The 20,667-nt window shown below is 36.7% G+C and overlaps 1 protein-coding gene and 1 long non-coding RNA gene across 2 annotated transcripts in view; both read left to right on the top strand.

Moving 5' to 3' along the window:
- Window positions 1-12,323: 12,323 nt before the first annotated feature.
- On the top strand, window positions 12,324-17,252 carry LOC9317420 (homeobox-leucine zipper protein ATHB-14). The gene is made up of 17 exons (XM_021028649.1): window positions 12,324-12,867; window positions 13,401-13,560; window positions 13,656-13,771; window positions 13,861-13,951; window positions 14,060-14,155; window positions 14,254-14,451; window positions 14,532-14,687; window positions 14,771-14,845; window positions 14,935-15,041; window positions 15,124-15,313; window positions 15,402-15,590; window positions 15,692-15,772; window positions 15,856-15,996; window positions 16,080-16,393; window positions 16,477-16,591; window positions 16,688-16,837; window positions 16,920-17,252. The coding sequence occupies exons 1-17, from the start codon at window positions 12,650-12,652 to the stop codon at window positions 17,064-17,066; spliced, it is 2,544 nt and encodes an 847-aa protein (XP_020884308.1). The 5' UTR covers window positions 12,324-12,649; the 3' UTR covers window positions 17,067-17,252.
- A 2,769-nt stretch (window positions 17,253-20,021) lies between these two features.
- The window catches only part of LOC110229391, a 3,571-nt gene continuing 2,925 nt past the window's right edge, over window positions 20,022-20,667 (top strand). Inside the window, exons 1-2 of the long non-coding RNA XR_002332806.1 lie at window positions 20,022-20,303; window positions 20,383-20,433. This is a non-coding gene — a long non-coding RNA (uncharacterized LOC110229391). The remainder of the gene's footprint in view (window positions 20,304-20,382; window positions 20,434-20,667) is intronic.

Below are 20,667 nucleotides of genomic sequence, written 5' to 3'. Positions count from 1 at the left end.
CAAAAAGAAACAAAACAAAGATTGGACTAGGAAAATTAAACAGCACATTAAGAAGAGATTCTCTCAACCTCAAACACTCTTCGAAGCCAAAAAGGATGCCCCGAGGCCACATAAGACTGAAGCCTGTCCTCTTTTACAACACTTTGAGCAATTAGAGAAGCTCCCCTGTTTGCTGTAGACTTTTCCACTGAAACTTTCCATTCCCCAATCTTTCCCAAAAATGTGTTAAATCTGAAACCTGAGAAGCGAAAGATGGCCAAGCAATTGGTCTGGCAAAAGCAGACGAAAGATCACCTGGCTCAAAGGCAAAAAGGACCTTTGTAAACTTGTGACTGTGCATACTCTCCACGGCCCAAATAACACAAGTCAGCATTACATCTTTTTTATCACACATGTTTCCAAAAGCTCTCCTATTTCATTTCTGAGCACCCAAGCTCCTCCACATAGACGTTTTTTCCCAGACCAAGAAGCTCCGATGTTACATTTTAACCAGCCAGAAGGAGGAGGTTCCCAGCAATGAAGGGATGGTTCCTCGGAAATGATAATCTCTGAGTCCCCGATATAGACCTGAGTTTGAGCCAAAAACCACTCATGAGTATCCTCTTGAATCTTCTGAAAAGATTTTAAAGGACAGAAGATAAGACCCTCAAAGAAGAGTTTGTTCCTATTCTTCCAAAGCCTCCAAAGAACCCAAGGCCAAGATCTCTTTATATGATCAGGAATCAAACTATTCGTTTTTAGATCAAAGAGGAATTGGATATTGGCAAAGATTGAGCCATTTTGAAATCCAAACTCCGGTGTAGGCACTCCAGATAAAGCCCAGATCTGACGAGCTAAGGAGCAAGTAAACAAAACATGGTTGATGGACTCACCCTCCACCCCACAGACCTGACACCTAGGGTCACAAGACATGCCACGCCGAATAATCTGATCAGCCACAGGTAAGGCTGCACTGAGGATTCTCCAAATGAACATCTTTATTTTTGGAGCAGTTTTGGTGGACCAGATCATCTCCTTAAGACCATAGTTGAAGGCAGTTGGTTGGCTTCTCTTATTAACTCAGGTTTGTTGGACTGAAAAGCTAGCCAGTAACCTGAGTTAACAGAGAAATCTCCTGCTTTGGTGTGAAGCCAAACCCAGAAGTCAGCCATGTCAATCACTGGTTTCCTTCTCACAATGAAGCTCACATCTGCAGGGTAGAAAAGGTGATCCAGCAAATCTCTGTTCCAGCATCTACCATCAAAATCAATTAGGTCTGACACTTTTAAATTGAGATTAACAGAAAAATGCTTTTGAAAGGGAAGCCTTGGAGCAAAATCATGAATCCAGGGGTCCATCCAAACGCTTATAGAGTTCCCATTTCCAACTTCTTTTCTTAATCCCTTCATTACCAATTCTCTTCCATGCAAGATACTTCTCCAAGCATAAGATGGTCTAGCTCCCTCCTCAGCCTCAAGGAAATCCTCATCATCAAAATACCTACTTTTGAAAAATCTTGCAAAAAGACTTGAGGGGTTTTGAAGAAGTCTCCATGCTTGCTTAGCCAAAAGAGCTTGGTTGAAACTTTCAATGTCTCTAAAACCCAAACCTCCAAGTTCTTTAGAGAGACACATCTTTTCCCAACTAACCCAATGAGTCTTTCTTTTGTGTTCCAGTGCATTCCACCAAAATTCTGACATAGCACTGGTCAAATTCTTGCAGGTAGTCTTTGTTAACTTGAAACAGGACATTGCATAGACCGGCATGGCCATAGCAACAGCTTTGAGCAGAATCTCTTTTCCACCCATCGAAAGAGTTCTAGCAAACCATCCAGACAACCTAGCACGGAGCTTATCCTTAATGTAGTCTAATAGCTGAATTTTTGAACCACTGAAACACTCAGGGAGACCTAAATAGGAGCCAGCACCGCCCTCATTAGTGATACCAAGTTCAGTTTTGATCCAATCTTTAGATTCCTCCACAATCAAAGCACCAAAAGTGATAGAAGATTTATTGAAGTTAATCCTCTGACCAGTTGCATCACTATAAACCTTGAAAATGTTCTTAATAACCGAGACTTCTTCTTTGTCAGCTTTGCACATAAAAAGACTATCGTCTGCAAACGAGACTACTTCTTTGTCAGCTTTACTCAGTGACGGATACCACTGAGTAGGCCCTGTCTTTCAGCTCTGTTCATAAGATGTGTGAGACCTTCAGAATACAGCACAAACAAAAAGGGAGAAAGGGGATCACCTTGTCTCAAGCCTCTAGATGGTATGATGTTCCCGTAAGCCTTGTCATTGATTAAAACTGTAAAGGAGACAGATGTAATCGTGAACATGATCCATTGCACCCATTTCTGATGAAAACCAAGAGCTACCAACAAAGCTCTAACATAGTTCCATTCTACCCTGTCAAAGGCCTTTGACATATCAGATTTGATAGCAATGAACTCTGCAGACACCTTCCTATGGGTGCGCAAACCGTGTACAACCTCATGAGCAATGAGGATGTTGTCAGAAATCAGCCTATCTGCAACAAAGGCAGATTGGTTTGGAGACACTAAGTCAGGAAGAAATGGTTGCAGCCTTCTGACCAAAATCTTGGAAATAATCTTGTAAAGCACAGAACACAGGCTAATCGGCCTCAGATCAGTCATGTTAACAGGTTTCTTTATTTTTGGAATCAGACACAACTGAGTGAAGTTCCAGTCTTTTGGGAACACTCCAGAGATGAAGAACTGTTGGATCTCTAAAGTAACCTGATGTTCCAAGATCTTCCAGTATTTTTGAAAGAAAAAACCCGTGAAGCCATCAGCACCAGGAGCACTAGAGCTTTTAATAGCAAAAACAGCCTCCCTGACTTCCTTTTTAGAGACTGTGGCAGTGAGAACAGAGTTCATACCTTCCGTGACACGGGGAATAAAATCCTGGAAAAGATCCTGGAAATTACTTGGATTTGAGGATTTGAACAGATTCTTGAAGTAGGCTGCAGCAATGTCACCTTTTGTCTTCTCATCTTTATGCATGTTACCATTAACATCACATAGTTGATCAATATGTTGTTTACCTCTGTTATCTTTTACTGAGGCATGAAAGAATGTGGAATTCTTATCACCACTATGCATCCATTTGTCCCTACTTTTTTGACTCCAAAAGATTTCTTCATCTTGATTGGCCTTGCATAGATCATCTCTTAAAGTTTGCATCCGAAGAGTACTTGGGAAAGCAGCAGATTGCTCAAACTCCAAAGCAGCACGCGCTTGAGTAATTCTGGTCAAGGAGTTGGAGTTGTTCTCTTGCTTCCATCTACTTAAAGCAGTTCTGCATTTTTTCAGTTTGTCAAAAACCAGAGAGCATCCACTCCTTTGGTTGCTATTCCATGCTTGACAGATTGTTTCTTTTACATTTGGCTGATTGAATAATCTCTTGTCAAACCTGAAATGACCTCTGTACTCCTCTTTGGACGTGGTGAGTCTGACAAGAACAGGTCGGTGGTCAGATCCACGTTTATCCAAAAATTCCTGGTTGGACACAGGGAAATGTTTAAACCAATTTTTGTTCCCAAAACTCCTATCCAGTCTACTTTGGATCCAGAGGTTGCTTCTTTTACCACCCCAAGTAAAGGGATTACCTTTACTTGGCAATTCCAACATATCACAGCTCTCAAGCATATCTGTAAATGGTAAGAAAGATGAGTCACCACGTCTTAGGCCTCCTAATTTCTCCCCATTATGCAGGATGGCGTTGAAGTCTCCCAGCATACACCAAGGCTCCTTTCTGTTAATACCAATCCTCGATAATCTTTCCCAAACAACAGGTCTAGAGCTAAAAGCCGGGTCTCCATAAACACAGGAGACAAAGAAATCAAAAGAACCAAACTGCAAGTGAAAATCAATAAGATTCTTATCCGCATACTTAATATCCACAACAACTCATTTCTTCCACATCAAAGCTAACCCACCACTGAGACCAATAGGATTGACTGTGAAAACTCTTTCATAACCTAACCATTCTTGCAAGTCTACTACTACATTACTACAATTCTTTGTTTCCATCAAAAACAACACTTCAGGGAAATGAGCACGTCTCATCTCCATGAGTCTAGGAATTGTCAATTCATGAGACCGTCCCAATCCTTGACAATTCCAACTCATAAGACTCATTAGGCGTTGGACGGTCCCTCATTTGGGACCACCACTTTAGGGTTAAGCTTGATGAATTTTGCAGTGCTTGGACCCTTGTCAACTGCTTTCCTCTTCTCCTTAGTACTAATCGCAGAACCTTGAGAAAGTCTTTGATCTAGTGAGCTGCAAAGCAGTTCTTTTGGCTTCCGCTTCCTTACAACCTTTGGAGGCCTATGTCTCAGCTTAGCTTTTTTCTGAGTAGTCCCGGAAGATCCAGCCTCAAAGAGACCAGGTCTATAAACCGTTGAACTATCAGAAAATGGCTGAGAGAGAGCAAGAAAATTCCCAGCATCATTGATAGATAACGGATTGATCGGTTCCATTAACCAATCCCGAGTTTCAGAAGGCTTCAATACCTCTAGATTAGCAGAATCTTTTGTGTAGCTTCTTGCACTTCTGCTTGAGGAAACTTCATGATCATACTCAAAAACAACCCCTTTTTCTCTAGAGAGGTCATGGTGAATAATTGGTATGGACTCCAATCTCAGGACAGATTTTTGAGTGAAAGGATCTTTTTCAGCCTCACTGACAGATTGAATCACTCTATCCACTCTTATTGACCTTTTCCTCTTCATTGGCCACTCTAAGATATTCTCTCATTCCTTCTAAGACAACCTGAGCAATTCTTGGCCTTCCTGTGTTAGGATCCAAACCAACTTGACTCTCCTTTCAGACTCCAAACAGAGGGTCAGACTCTTTTAATACTGGAGACGGAGGAGTTTTGGGAAGTGTTTGGCCTATGCGACGGGCAGTGGCTTGATCTTGGCGTGCCTTGACCAGAATTGGACACACATCCTTCTCGTGAGTGAGCCTTTGACACTCATAACATCGCTTTTGAACTCTTTCATAGTGAAAGTTGACAGTAGCAGTCTCACCATTCCTTAGATTGATTACCTTGGATCTTCTTAAAGGTCTTGAAACATCAAACAAAACTTTAACCCGAACAAACTCTTGAACCTGAGGCAAATCTGGATCAAAAACCACTTCTTTTACCTCTCCAATAAGATCACCCTGAGCAGTTATTGCTTTAACCGTATAGTAGTTGACAGGTATGTTCCAAATCTGAACCCACAAGAACATGAATCGCAAATAATCGTCAGGAGGATTTTCATACCATCGATCAACAACGATAGTCCACTCGTTGAAAGTATGAACTCCTTTGGCTAGTACATTTTCTAAGTCATGCTTGGAATCGAAAATGAATTGAAACTTCTCACTAGTTAGAGCCACACCTTTAACTCTTCCTTCTTTTTGCCACTTCCGAGGCATGTTTCAAATCAGATGCTTCATCGGTTGACAATCCGGGTTCAAAACCCTTCCAATTAGACTAAGCTTGTTTCTCTCACAAGACAGGAAATCCGGCAAATCCGGCATATCAAATGGCTCATCCTTGTCCTCCAGGGACATCTCCATCAAGGCTCTATCCATGGCAGACGACATCTCCAAATTAGCTTGTAAGAACTTCGATAAACAAACCTCTTCAGACTTCAATAAACTCCAACAGACCAAAACAGAGAACTTAGACCAACACGAGTCAAACAAACCAAACCAGAGAATTCAGACCAAACTGAGATAACAGAGCTCGACAAAAACCCACGAAATCGGCGGCAGGAACCAAACCGGAGAACACAGAAACCCAGCGGACGAGACTCCACCTGACGCGAAACGAGAACCCTGAGCAGCACGAGACCACGACCACAGACAAACGAGCTCGACGGAACTCAGTTAGACGGAATCGGGAGCACAAAGCAGCAAAAAACACAGCGGTAGACGGCGGAGCAACAAAGAAAAATGGCTGAGGGAAAGAAGATTTCCAGTCAAATGCTCTATTCCAAACCTAATGAAAGACACTTAGGGAGAAAGAGGGTTCTATGCCCAAAAAAGGGAAGCTTTTTGGTATTTGCTGATTTTCGTTTCCTTATCTAGTCTCTATATGAAGGGAAAATGGGAAATGAAGATTATATAAAGAATCTTCGTAGACTCGTAGTGTAAGATATTAATTATGTCGAATATCATTCGGTTAGTCTTCTAATTAAGTACTCGAAAAACAACCAAGTAATATTTATATTAAAAGACTGCCAGTGAACCTTAAATATAAATAGGTCTGAAGTCCTTATTACTAAAAAAATTCTAGGATATATATATTTTTATGTTAAATAACAGAAAATAAATACCTATATATATTGGAGTGTTCCAAATGTTGACTGCATCAAAAGGTCTATGCATTGTGAGTGAGGTCACATAAACATGAATTGAGTGATGTCGTGGGTGTATAAAAATGATAGTTCATGTGTGTATAAAAATGTATAGTTCATGTGTGTGGTGTATGTGAAGATGCATAACTCAAATCATAGGGAATGATTGCACGAAAGTTTCATTGGAAAAGAGAGCAAAATATAGTGATTTTTTCATCTTCTTCATGGTTTTGTATAGTGTGGGTTCTATTATATGAAAGGTCTACTATATTACTTTAGCTATAGGCCACTTCCCTTCTTTTTTTTTTTTTTTTTTTTTTTGCCAGTCAAACACCATATATTAATTCACGGAATAAGACTTTCTTCTAGAGAGAGCCAATCAGGTACCGTCGAACTTACATGGGAAAAACAGAACCCGCGATTTCTTGCACATTTCGCAAGATAGTCGGCGGAGGTATTACCACTACGAGGGATATGCTTAAGACTAAAAGTAGTAAAATGATCCCTGTAATATGTAAAGTCTTTCAATTCTGTAGAAAACGTAGGCCACTCTTCAGGAGCACATGTCATAGCCAAAAGGTCAGAACAATCCGTCTGAATGAGGATACTCGTCATTGGGATCGCCAATAAGCACTTCATCGTCCATATGAGAGTATCTCACTTCCCTTCTTTTTCAATCCACCACTATTTGAATATCGATTCAGTGTTTTATTGATTTTTTTTTTAATGAGACGTTGTGCTTAGACATCTCTTGTTACATAGAGCATCACTAGTATATCATATTTTGGTTGTCCCATTATAATTTTATAATTATATTCATTTTCCTGCCATATGTGTTAAAAAAAATAAAAAATTATGTTGGTGCTAGTAACTCATTCCTAACGTGAGTTTGACCAATATAATATTGTGTAGACTATAGAGAAAGAGACATTGATATATAGAAGAAAAATAAAAATGAAATCAACTCGGTATATATCTCTTCTTGATAGATCATTTATATTAGTATATATATACTGGTCATCGTCATATTCATACTGTTGGGGTCGGATTTTATCCCCTACTATGACCGAGCCAAACTTTGATAAAACGTTATTCGGCACGGGATGTTCCTTCGATCAGCTCGGAACTCCCTATCGTTCGGCTCGGGACTCCTCCTCAACCGGCTCGGAAGCAATTTCCCATCAGCTCGGGAATAATCACTCGTTTGGCCCGGGTATTGAACTAATCGGTTTGGGCGCGGCTTTGCTGATTTGCTCGAGTACCCGAGCCCCGTCCATACGGGTACCCGAGCCAGTTCACCACTCTGATTCCCGAGCCGGTCCGCAACTTAGCTGCCCGAGCCAGTCCGGCACCAAGACATCCGAGCCATCCGTTGTTCGGATATCCCGGGGTCAAATCATTGGTTGCCCGAGGCAAGGACTTTGTGAAATATTCACCTTCGATACCACTCCTGGAACAAGACATCATCATTTCCGATATACCCGGAAATGATAAGGGAGAATCTCGAAGGATCAACTCAAATTGAGAAAACTTCCAAAAAACTCCGAAGAATAAGGAAATTATCCTAATCCGCGATATTCTACGCCGACTTCAAGATAAATGGAAATCTTCCGAGAATATCGCTGAGAGGCGGCTTGTCAACCCTATATAAAGAGACTCAAGGCTCTCACTTTAGGGGGAGAGAACGCTCTAGAATTTAGACTACACAAAGCTCTTAAGCAAAAACACTTTTCTTTTACGATCAAACTCTTTGTACGATCAAAACTATTCTTTTCATCAATAATATCAAGAACACCATCTTTGGTCACAATTCTTTCTGTTGTTCTTTGAGAATTCTCGCTACTCGTATCCCTAAAATAAAACCCTAGACAAATCTTGATTGTGTTAGTTTCGACTTCCACACATACCATAATTAAGTATAGTTAATTTGGTAACGGGTCCATTATTTGATTGAAATATTATAATCTTTTGGGTAACGGATCAATTATTTTGATTGAAAACGATCCTCTTCTTCAAGATCAAACGCGATGTTTTCGTCATATGACGTAGTGAAAAAAATGTTTATTTGTGGAACGTCTTTCATAAGCTCAATTGTTAAGGTCATGGCGAGTGATATCTAAAACCTTTAATCCCACTCATAATTATTAAATTATATACTATATGATCAAAACAATATATGCATGAGCAGCCTATCAAACTTGGAGCCTTCGTTTCTATCCATGCCTGACTTTACACCTCTATCATGCCCATGCATGGGTCCCTTTCTCCACCTCTTTTGCTCTCTCTTTTTAACACAATAGAAACAAGAGAGAGTGAGAAAGAGATGTGAGATTGAAGCAAAGCAAGAAGAACACAATTGTGACAAAAATAGGGCTTTCTAGCTCTATTTGACTTTGTTTTTCTTCACTTTCATTTCATTCCAAAGAGTGGAATAAAAAGACACTTGTGCTTTTCCCTTCCATTGAGTACGTGATCTCAATATCATTGCTGCATCGATTTCCCATTTATGGAGTAAACCCATGTTTTGTTTTTGTATTTATATATACGGAGAAAAAGCAAATCCTAAGTAATTTTATAATAAAGTTTGATTAGGTATTATCATGGATGCTTTCTTTTGGTATTTATTAGTTTTATAGACTACATAATAAGAGTTTCAACTGATCAAAAGTTTGGAGACTCTAGTCTTAAACCATTTTTTGAAATTTGCAAATCCATGTAAAATTTGTAGTAATTATAGAGAAGACATGTTCAACGAAAACTGATCTCTGATTTCGATCTAACTCTAACCAACCATTGTGTACTTTGCAACTTAATAAGATTCATGAGATTGTGTTGGTGATACTATGTAGTATGTAGAGTGATTGAACTTCATGAATCACGATGGTACGATCACCCTGACTTTCACATATTTATTAATTTGCACTCAATGTTATCTGTTAACAATATAATGTAAATTTTGGCCAGTCCATAAGTATAAATGCAGGGCTGTGAAATAAGTTTCGGTCCAATGAATTGATCATAATAATAGTTGATTAGTTGATTCCAAGTTAGACAGCAGACTGCACTCATTGTGCATAGCTTAACTTAATTAGAAACACTATATTAGTGTATTATATCATCTTTCGAAGTTTTTGTTCGAACCTAGGTGCCAGGAAATTAGGTTTTTAAATGGTGGTATATCGCGTTAGGATCGAACGTCCAAGTAGGCATATACTTGAGAAATGAAACTAATAAACATGAAACTTTAAAACACCTAATTCACATATGAAACGAGATAAAAGCGTGGATCTATTCGGTACATTTGTATCTATATCACATATATTATGTGGAGCTCCAAAAAGAAGTATACCAATGGCGGAAAATGACACCAACAAGAAGAAAGAAAAAGAAAAAAAAGCATTGTAAATTTGGGAAATCAAGCAATGTAGTGTGTGACATGGGAACAAGAGTAAGTGGACTTGGCCCAGTGGGGTACTCTCTTGCTCCATGCCTCTTGCTAAAAATAAAAAGTTGGCACACAAATAAAATTACATAATTGATAAAGCCAATTATTATTTTGTAAAGATAGATGATATTGTCAAATTAAAAGGTTTGACATTTTTCTTTCTTCAGTAACAAAACTATTCACTCTCTATTTATAGTTTTTTTTTTTTCCTTATTATGAAAGCATCCGAAGCGTTTTAGAAAAGAGCATTGCATAATGTATAGTGTTATGGGTGAACAGTCAAATGCAAATTGCTAAATAATATTTTACCTAGGCTTTATATTTGAGTGAGTAAATGCTGTGTTTTATTAATGCATTAGTGGTAGATTAATCATGAGTTGAGACTTGAGAGCATGTATCTCCACCATAACTCCATAAGAATTCGGTAAGTCCATTTTTTATTTTAAACAACATTTGAAATGTCGTAATAACAAGAATGTGTTAATCCATAAGTCATATAGATTTTGACTGGTAAACTGGTAACACGAAAAAAAATGAACGAAATTCTACTTTCACAATCTTTTACTTGTCAAATAAATTTTAAAACAATTCCAACATTTTTTTCTACAAGTTCTTATTTCATTTTCTTTGATTATGCAAGGATATTAACAAATGAAGGATGTGACTAAACCTTCACAACAATGAAACCAAAAAATTTCCATTTGCCATAGTTCAAACACGGTATATAAATGGTGTACATGCAGGAGTTAATGCCTCGTGATGGGAAAACAAAACTCAAACTCAAAACTCAAAAGAAAATGTTTTGAGTGGCGCGAGAAGAAACCTCGTAATATTGTGTACTCGTAAGAAACCTAGTTAATAATGTTAAGTGGTGTTTTATGAAAAGAATAGAGAACTTGAAAAGAATTTATTTTGCGTGTATTCGATGGAGAAAAGTATTAGTAGTTGTAGCCTTTATTGAAATAAAAATGGTTAATTGGGTGTAGAAGAAAGGAGGGTATAGGGAGCTACGTGTGGTGGTGGTATCTGCCATGTAGAAAATCGAAGCGCATGCACAAAGTTGGACTCATGATGAGACTTCACATGACCTCCTTCCTTCATTTATTCCTCCTCCCTCCTCCTCTCTCTCTCTCTATCTCTATGTATTAGTATTAAATTACGTATAAATACAAAATTTACGTGTATTTTTATGTTGTCGTACCGTATAGACACGTAGACCGTAGTTATAAGAAGTTAGCCGTTTGTCCGAACATTGATTATGTACAACTCTTACAGAACCTAAAACAGACTGTACTGACCAATGCCAAACTTGTCTGTCTTTTCCTTTTTATTTCTTGACTCAAAATTGAATCGAAAATCTTCCCAAATATTCATAATTTGACCATAGAAACCAAAAAATTTAATAAACAAAAACCCTATGAAACTAACTAAGCCAAGCCTAAATTCATAAAAGAAAGTTTAAACACACACAAAAGTCTTAATTTAAGGCATTTTTGACAGAACTAATAACTTTTTATTTTTGATAAATAAAGTCCTTTTCACGCTTCTCACGCGCTCGGTGACATTCCCACACCATTTTCCTCATGCATGCAACATTTATCATCATCATTATCAATTTATCATAAACCTAATGCATACAAAGATGTACGGTACATACACACATGATGATATATTGTACATGCAACATACATCAGCATCACCATCATGATGAACATCAGAAAGAGGAAAGAGAAAGAAACTAATGTTATGTCCTTCTCACATAGCTAAAGACAACAGCTTTTTTTTTTTCCCTAAGTTAGCAAAATACCCATTTCGTCAAATATCCGTTTCTTCTGACAACAATTTCTTCGAATAAAAACGTAATAATATTAAAAAGAAAAGTAAAGAAAAAAACAAAGATTGGCCTGTCTTCTCTGCCTCCATATTAAGTTAGTTAATTTATATATATATTTTTATCATGACTGTTGTGGTAGAGTAAAAAAAACAGATGGGTTTTGCAGAGACTGTTTTGCGTGTGTTGGCTTTTCTCCTTTATTGTCTTTCCCCTTTTTTATCCTGCACCTTATTTAATTATTTCTTATTTATTTATTTTATTGCTACAAATACTAGAATAATTTTCTATTTTTTGGCATCACAAGAATAATTATTTTAAAACCAAAAGAAACTTATGTAGTAATTAGTACACAATATAATTCAATTGCATTGTTTTTTTAAGTTAAAACTTTTTATTTGAAAACATTAAGTAAAATAAGAACAGAAAGCATATATTTCTATGAGATTTTGCAGTGAAATATTAATTCATTAAAGCTTTGATCAAATTCAACCCACCTGGCGTTTCAATTTTCAATTTCTTTTCCTTCCTTTATGCTGTTTTTATGTTCTTGCAAGTCTTCTCGCGCCACACAAAAAAGAGAAAAAAAGTAATTTCTTTTTACGGTTTTTAATTTTTTTGTTGGACCATGTCTTAAAAGGATCTCGAGATTGGCGTCTGAGATAAAGACCTCAACTTTGCTTCCTTTTCTTGCTCCTCTTATCTTCTTCTCCTTCCCTCCTCTCTCGCCATTGCCTCTGGCGTTTTCTGTCTTCAGCTAAAGAAAGAACAAATAACCGAAAAGAACCACAAAAAATTACAAATATAAAAACTTTTTTATATTTTCTTTCCCCAAAACTCCTTTTTTTTCTCACCATTATCTCATGAACGTGAGTGGAGGCTCTCTCTACTCAGAGAGCCTACCCTTGAAAACAACCCAGCAGCAACTACTTCAATAAACTCAACAAAACCTAGGATTTCTCGTTTACCCATTTCAAAGAATCGTCCTTTTTTTCTATTTCTGACTTTCAGCTATGATGATGGTCCATACGATGAACAGAGAGTCGCCGGATAAAGGGTTGGATTCCGGCAAGTATGTGAGGTACACACCGGAGCAAGTGGAAGCTCTCGAGAGAGTTTACACTGAGTGTCCTAAGCCCAGCTCTCTCAGAAGACAACAACTCATACGTGAATGTCCGATTCTCTCCAACATCGAGCCTAAGCAGATCAAAGTTTGGTTTCAGAATCGCAGGTGAAATTCATCTTCTTTGTCAAAATTTGCCTGTATTAATTGTTTTCTTACCAGAAGATTATCTTTTTGTTTGTATGTGTTTTTTTTTTTTCTTTCATTGGTCAGTTATATTTTAATTTCCCTGCTGTTCTTATCTGACAATCTTTTTATTTGGATCTCAGTGATAATGAAGTTTTGAATTTTAATATAGATTCATTGTCTTCTAAATCTCTCAAGGCATGAAACTTTGTTTACCATATACGCTTTGACATATCTAGTTGAAGAAAATCTAAATTCAAGAAAGTGACATCTAATCAAATTGTCTTTGAATGCGTCTTCAACATTTATTTCTGTCAAAAGCCTAAGATTTTCTGCCAGAAATTATGATATGTTAAAGGGAATAAATTTACATTATCTTTTCTTCTTTATATCATTGGATGTGTTTTATAAAGCCATATGGTGTCTTTCTCTGTTCACCCACTAGCATTTATTTACATCATACATGCATATTTGGCTTTTATGTTGGTTTATTGAAGCTTCCTTTTGATTTTTAGATGTCGAGAGAAGCAGAGGAAAGAAGCTGCTCGCCTTCAAACAGTGAACAGAAAGCTCAATGCCATGAACAAACTCTTGATGGAAGAGAATGATCGTTTGCAGAAGCAAGTTTCTCACTTGGTCTATGAGAATGGCCACATGAAACAGCAACTTCACACTGTAAAGTCTTCACTTTTCACTTTTTTTTTTGTATATAAAACTCAAATTCTATGAAGCATTTAAATTGAAAGTTGTTACCTTTTTTTGGAATGCAGTCTTCTGGGACGACCACAGACAACAGCTGTGAGTCTGTGGTCGTGAGTGGTCAGCAACATCAACAGCAAAACCCAAATCCTCAGCATCTGCAACGTGATGCTAACAACCCAGCTGGGTGAGCTTTTCTTGTCTGCTCTATATCTCTCTCAGTTTGTTGAATTTTATTTGCCACTTTGTGACAACTTAAATGGTTTTTTTCTTTAGACTCCTTTCGATAGCAGAGGAGGCCCTAGCAGAGTTCCTTTCTAAGGCTACAGGAACTGCTGTTGACTGGGTTCAGATGATTGGGATGAAGGTAAATTAAACTCTTTTAAATTGTAGTATTTGATTACTGTCATTTTGTTGTGTCTGAAGATGAAGTTATGTTTATGATTATTTGATGAACCTTCTTTTGCTGTTGTAGCCTGGTCCGGATTCTATTGGCATCGTCGCTATTTCGCGCAACTGCAGCGGAATTGCAGCACGTGCCTGCGGCCTCGTGAGTTTAGAACCCATGAAGGTAATGAGTGTGATTTGTTACATTCTTCTATAACTTGTGTTTGTAATCAGGAGAAATATATAGAGTTACACCAATCTTGATTTGAAAAATACATATAGGTTGCTGAAATCCTCAAAGATCGTCCATCTTGGCTCCGTGATTGTCGATGTGTGGATACTCTGAGTGTGATTCCTGCTGGAAATGGTGGGACTATTGAGCTTATTTACACGCAGATGTATGCCCCTACGACTTTAGCCGCAGCTCGTGACTTTTGGACACTGAGATATAGTACATGTTTGGAAGATGGAAGCTATGTGGTGAGTTCTAGGATCTGCTTTTCTGTTTTGTTGTTTCTATTTTAATACTACTTCATGTTGTCTTCACTCACTGTCTTCAGGTTTGTGAGAGGTCGATTACTTCTGCAACTGGTGGCCCCACTGGGCCACCTTCTTCAAGCTTTGTGAGAGCTGAAATGCGACCAAGCGGGTTTCTTATCCGTCCTTGCGAGGGTGGTGGTTCCATTCTCCACATTGTTGATCATGTTGATCTGGATGTAAGTAACAACTCAAATCGGTTCTAAACACAGCAGTTCTCTCTTTAATATTTGATCATGACTTTGCTTTTTGGTTTTGCAAGGCCTGGAGTGTCCCTGAAGTCATGAGGCCTCTCTATGAATCATCGAAGATTCTTGCTCAGAAAATGACTGTTGCTGTAAGTTCAAGTAACCTTTTTCCCGAGCGCATATTACCCAAACAACTTGGTATGCGGCTATGTTTCTAATGTTTAGATTCTTATTTCAGGCTCTGAGACACGTAAGACAAATTGCACAAGAAACAAGTGGAGAAGTTCAGTATGGTGGAGGGCGCCAACCTGCGGTTTTAAGAACCTTCAGTCAAAGACTCTGTCGGTAAGTATCTGCTTAATTTAATAGTTTTGTCGTCAAAGAGTTTCTTATTCTTATTCTAACTGTTCAAATGGATGAACTTCAGGGGTTTCAATGATGCTGTTAATGGTTTTGTGGATGATGGATGGTCACCAATGGGTAGCGATGGTGCAGAGGATATTACTGTTATGATAAACTTGTCCCCTGGGAAGTTGTGTGGGTCTCAGTACGGTAATTCATTCCTTCCAAGCTTTGGTAGTGGCGTGCTTTGTGCCAAGGCATCGATGTTGCTTCAGGTACATGTCTTAAGGATTGGATAATAGAAAAACTTATCTTCTGATTCAGTCTATTTCTAGCTAACTTGCATCTCTTCCTTACATAAAGAACGTTCCACCCGCTGTGCTGGTTCGATTCCTTAGAGAACACCGCTCTGAATGGGCTGATTACGGTGTGGATGCTTATGCTGCTGCATCGCTCAGAGCAAGTCCTTTTGCTGTTCCTTGCGCTAGAGCTGGTGGGTTCCCGAGTAACCAAGTCATTCTTCCCCTTGCGCAGACAGTTGAACATGAAGAGGTACTATTTCCAAAGAACAAATGGTCCAATACAGCTTCACCTTCTCCTCTCTCTAAATACGTTTTATAGTCCTGAAACCTTTCCTGGCTTACTTGTTTCAGTCTCTTGAGGTAGTTAGACTAGAAGGTCACGCTTATTCACCCGAAGACATGGGTTTAGCTCGGGATATGTATCTGCTACAGGTTTGGCTTCATAGTTTAATCACGAAAGTTTCTCAGTTCCTCGGTTCTCTTCATGACATTTTGGATCCTTGATTCTTGTCCAGCTTTGTAGCGGTGTTGATGAAAATGTGGTTGGAGGTTGTGCACAGCTTGTCTTTGCGCCTATCGATGAATCATTTGCTGATGATGCACCTTTGCTTCCTTCTGGTTTCCGCATCATACCTCTTGAACAGAAATCAACTCCGGTAATTTGTCAAAAAGCCATTTAAGGATCAATTCCAAATCACATATTGTTGATGCAATATTCTAATCTTTCACTGTCATATAGAACGGTGCATCTACAAACCGTACCCTGGATTTAGCCTCAGCTTTAGAAGGTTCCACACGTCAAGCAGGTGAAGCCGACCCAAATGGCTGTAACTTTAGGTCGGTACTAACCATAGCATTCCAGTTCACATTTGATAACCATTCAAGAGACAGTGTAGCTTCAATGGCACGTCAGTACGTTAGAAGCATAGTAGGATCGATTCAGAGGGTTGCTCTAGCCATTGCTCCTCGTCCTGGCTCCAATATCAGTCCAATCTCTGTTCCCACTTCCCCTGAAGCTCTCACTCTGGTCCGTTGGATCGCCCGGAGTTACAGGTACTTATTAAGATTTTGTTTCTGTTTACATGATCTATAGAGTAATTATCTGAAATTCTCTTCTTTTCTTTTTGGCTTTGTAGCCTTCACACTGGTGCAGATCTCTTTGGATCTGATTCTCAAACCAGTGGTGACACATTGCTGCATCAACTCTGGAATCACACTGATGCAATCTTGTGCTGCTCCCTCAAAACAAACGCAAGTGACTAGGGCTTCACATTCGGATTTCTCATTTCTGACTAGGATTTGTTTTGCATTTGTTTAAATGACTGACATATATATTCTCATTCTCAGGCTTCACCGGTTTTCACATTCGCAAACCAAACCGGTTTAGACATGCTGGAAACGACTCTTGTAGCCCTTCAAGACATAATGCTAGACAAGACCCTTGACGAACCTGGTCGTAAAGCTCTTTGCTCTGAGTTCCCCAAGATCATGCAACAGGTTTTTGTTTTTCTTGGGATACTTTTTGATATTTTCTTGGAAAAATCATTGTTTGACTTGAAATCTTGATTTTGTTTTACAGGGCTATGCTCATCTTCCTGCGGGAGTATGTGCGTCAAGCATGGGGAGGATGGTGTCTTATGAGCAGGCAACGGTGTGGAAAGTTCTTGAAGATGATGAATCAAACCACTGCTTAGCTTTCATGTTCGTGAATTGGTCGTTCGTTTGAAGAATAAGAAGAAGACCATATCACTCCATTTTTCCCTTGGGAGGGAGGTTATTTATGTAAGATATTAAAGTTAGGTTGCCACTATGCTCCAAAGTATTTTGAAATTCGAGGACCAACATGTAATATGACTAATGTATGATCCTTTATGGATTGTTCCTATGATATGGCATGATATTATTATGATAATGTTATCAAGTCTTTTTTGTTGTGCTCGTTTGCTTTCACAAGGTTATATATTACGATTGTAGAAATTAAGCTCTTTATTGAAGTCTCATAATTTGAAGAAAAAAAAGAAGGTAGATTAAGCTTTGGATCATCTATCAGGAACATTTTAGAAGTAACGTTGAGTATATCTATATGCACATCTTATTATAGTATCCTTTCATTTTTTGGTGAATAATATTTGTCTTTAGAAATAAAAGTAAGTGGGGAAAATGATTTTTCATGTATATAATTAAAGTAAGAAAGGTAGATGAATGAGATAGGTTGTGTAATTTTGGAGTATATATATATATATATATATATATATATATATATATATATATATCATAATTATAATAAAAGAGAATTATATGTATTATTGATAAGATATTATGTTAGATTTGTGTATTATTGTTTTGTATAATGGAGGGTGGTCCAATTTGAATATAGGTTCTAGTTGTGGAAGCTGTTAATAGCACTGCAAACAAATTTAAAGATTAGATTTGCATGAATCTTCACAATAAATGAATATATCGTACACTAAAAGAAGAATTAAACGTATACTGAAATCGTATCTATCATAAGAAAAGTAAATGATGATGATGCCTCCCACTCTTTAACTTATAGGCAGAGAAACCTATAAACGTTTTTCCTCTGTAGTTGTCTATTTTAATGAAAAGTTTAAATGTTTTTGTATTCTCCTGAGAAAGTCACCGTTTTGGTAAAAGACCGTAGCAGAAAAAATGGTAAAAAGGTATTAGAGAAACGGTGGATGTGACCATTTTGGTTAAACGGCGCAATAACAACTCATAATTGAGGGAAATAAGTTTATCATCAACTTGTTGATATAAGCCTCTCCTTTATCAAAGATGAAGAAATGCATATCGAAATAAATTATATTGCTTTAATAATATATACTATTGTTGTGTGCTATAAATCTAATCATAATTTTGTTTCTTCTCATATAGATTATAGATATACGTGTATTAATCGGGAACAATACATTTTCTCTTTTGAAGGCACCACTAAGTTTCTGAAATTTGCAAAAACCACCGAAGAAGGTATATTACATATGGCAACGTCAACTTTTAAGCCTCTTCCCGCTATCACCAGAAGAAAAATTTAAGGCCAAATCAATGTCTCTTGCCTCTTGGCTTGCACATCTCATTGACACTAGTTTTGGTGTTTTATTATGAATGAGAAATAGTATGTTATTAAAATAGTTGTTTTTAGTTAGTGAATGACTTGAATAGTTGTTTATCTATACAGATTATTTAACATATATCATGTACTATTGATTTGGTGATATTGTAGAGTTAGATATAATAAAAATTTATTTTCAATCAAGTAATATACAAACAAAACAAATAAACTGTTGTAAAAAAAGGAGCATAAATCTAAGGCTTTGACTGAAAAAACATAGTTAGAGTAAACAGAATTGAATGGAATTTTGTAATGTCTTTATCCTTCATTTTTACCCTAAACTAGGATCGGACCCGGACGTACGTCCGGGGTTATGTTAACATAGAATTTTATGAATTAAAAAATTAATGTATTTAGGTTGTGTGTGTTTGTTGGGGAAACAAACTTGACATGATTACGTTAATTGTGAATATATTAGAGAGATGTTATAATTGGAAAATAATGTATGGTAAACATAGGTATCATGTGTGTAAGAATGTATGTTTGTAGTGTATGTATTAAAAGATAGTTGGAGTTTGGATGGTAAAAAAAGAAAGTAAGATGTGATAATACGTTTCGTATTGGACATATATAGCATAGGTTCAGCAGATTAAAAGATATTATAAGAAAACATAATATTCTTTCGTATACAATATTTTATATTTTTGTATACAACATTTAGGGTTTGACAATTATAACCGTTACTCGTATTCGATCCTTATGGTAATTACAAAATATTGGGGTCTTTTTATTGGAGCCTCAAGAACCCGAATAATTTTTTTTTAAGTTTGTACGCTTGATAAGTCAAGTTTCATACTCCTTCTAATCTCAAATCATTTGGTATTTATATAGATGACTCTGAGCCATTGTTAAAATTTCTTAGCAATGTGGGATATTGAAAACACACTTTTTACAATGATTGAATCTTATCTTTCCGTTTTTAAAAATACAAATCACAATATATGCAGAACGAATATATTTTTATTGACCATATGTATTGTTATAGTCAATAGTTTTTTAAGTTATAGTCAATACGTTCGTGCGGGAAAAATGTTTTATTAATGTATTTTTATATAGTTTCGATTAAGTATAAACATATATTTTTGTTGTGATAGTGAATTATATAATAGCATATATATCATAAACTTAGCATAATAATTGTAAAATTATGTTTAGGTTTTAAAGATAAGTTGGTGCGTAAGTTTTTATTTTATGTTTGATTAGTTTTAAATTTAGAATTGAAAGTTGAGTTTTAAAAATTATTTAGTGTTAGATTTACATAAAAATTTATGTGTTTAATTTTAATATATAGTTTGGTGCATACCTAAAATTTGAACAGTTGGAGAAGGTATGCGTGTAAGAGTTATAATAGAAATGTTAAAATTTGGAAGAATATGATATTCTAAAATTTGTAAATTAAATATTTGATAATGCAATATATTTATTTATAAATTATGATTTGGTACTTCAAAAAACATTTTCAACCGAAAATGTAAATTACTGACCCAATAGTGAATACAAAAAAAACTTGTTTCTGTCCTACCAAAAAAAAAAAAAAACTTGTTTCTGGGCCGAGTATAATGGTAATGTTGACCCAATTATAAAGGCTCGTTTAACCCATTTAATATTTTCGTATACATATATTAATATTTAGTCTATCAATGAATTTTAATTTATTTATTTGGACATGCATTTTATTTTTTAGAGCAATCGTGTCTTATCTAAACAAAAACTCACCGAACAAAAAGGGGAAAATGGTTTGATCGAAGAATCAATTCCGAAATTCTCATATAATTCAGCTATATCGTCTCCGTTTATACTCTGTGTTTTGCAAATTGTGAATTCTTTAAAGAGGTAAGTTTATTATTGAATCAGATTTATACCTTTTCTGGTTTTTAATATGTCGATTCAATTATGTGATTTTCTTAAAAAGTTTGAATAGAGATCTTCGCCAAGGACTGTCAAGAAGCTAGATCTTCGATGGGTAATAGTGTCAATCAAATATATATAGGGAAAAATGTCATTAAAATCCCCAATTTATTCAAAACGTTGATTTAAATCCTCAACTCATGACGAAACGAAATAAATATCAAACTTATGTTGACTTTCCAAATAAATATTAAACTTATGTTGACTTTCCAAATAAACACCAAACTTTCATTGACTTTCCAAATAAATATCAAACTTCCGTTGATCTGACCATATTAGGTACGACGTT

The sequence above is a fragment of the Arabidopsis lyrata genome (assembly GCF_000004255.2).
Source record: "Arabidopsis lyrata subsp. lyrata unplaced genomic scaffold ARALYscaffold_4, whole genome shotgun sequence".
NCBI classification, from domain to species: domain Eukaryota; kingdom Viridiplantae; phylum Streptophyta; class Magnoliopsida; order Brassicales; family Brassicaceae; genus Arabidopsis; species Arabidopsis lyrata.
This window is presented reverse-complemented; position numbering and strand designations above follow the sequence as displayed.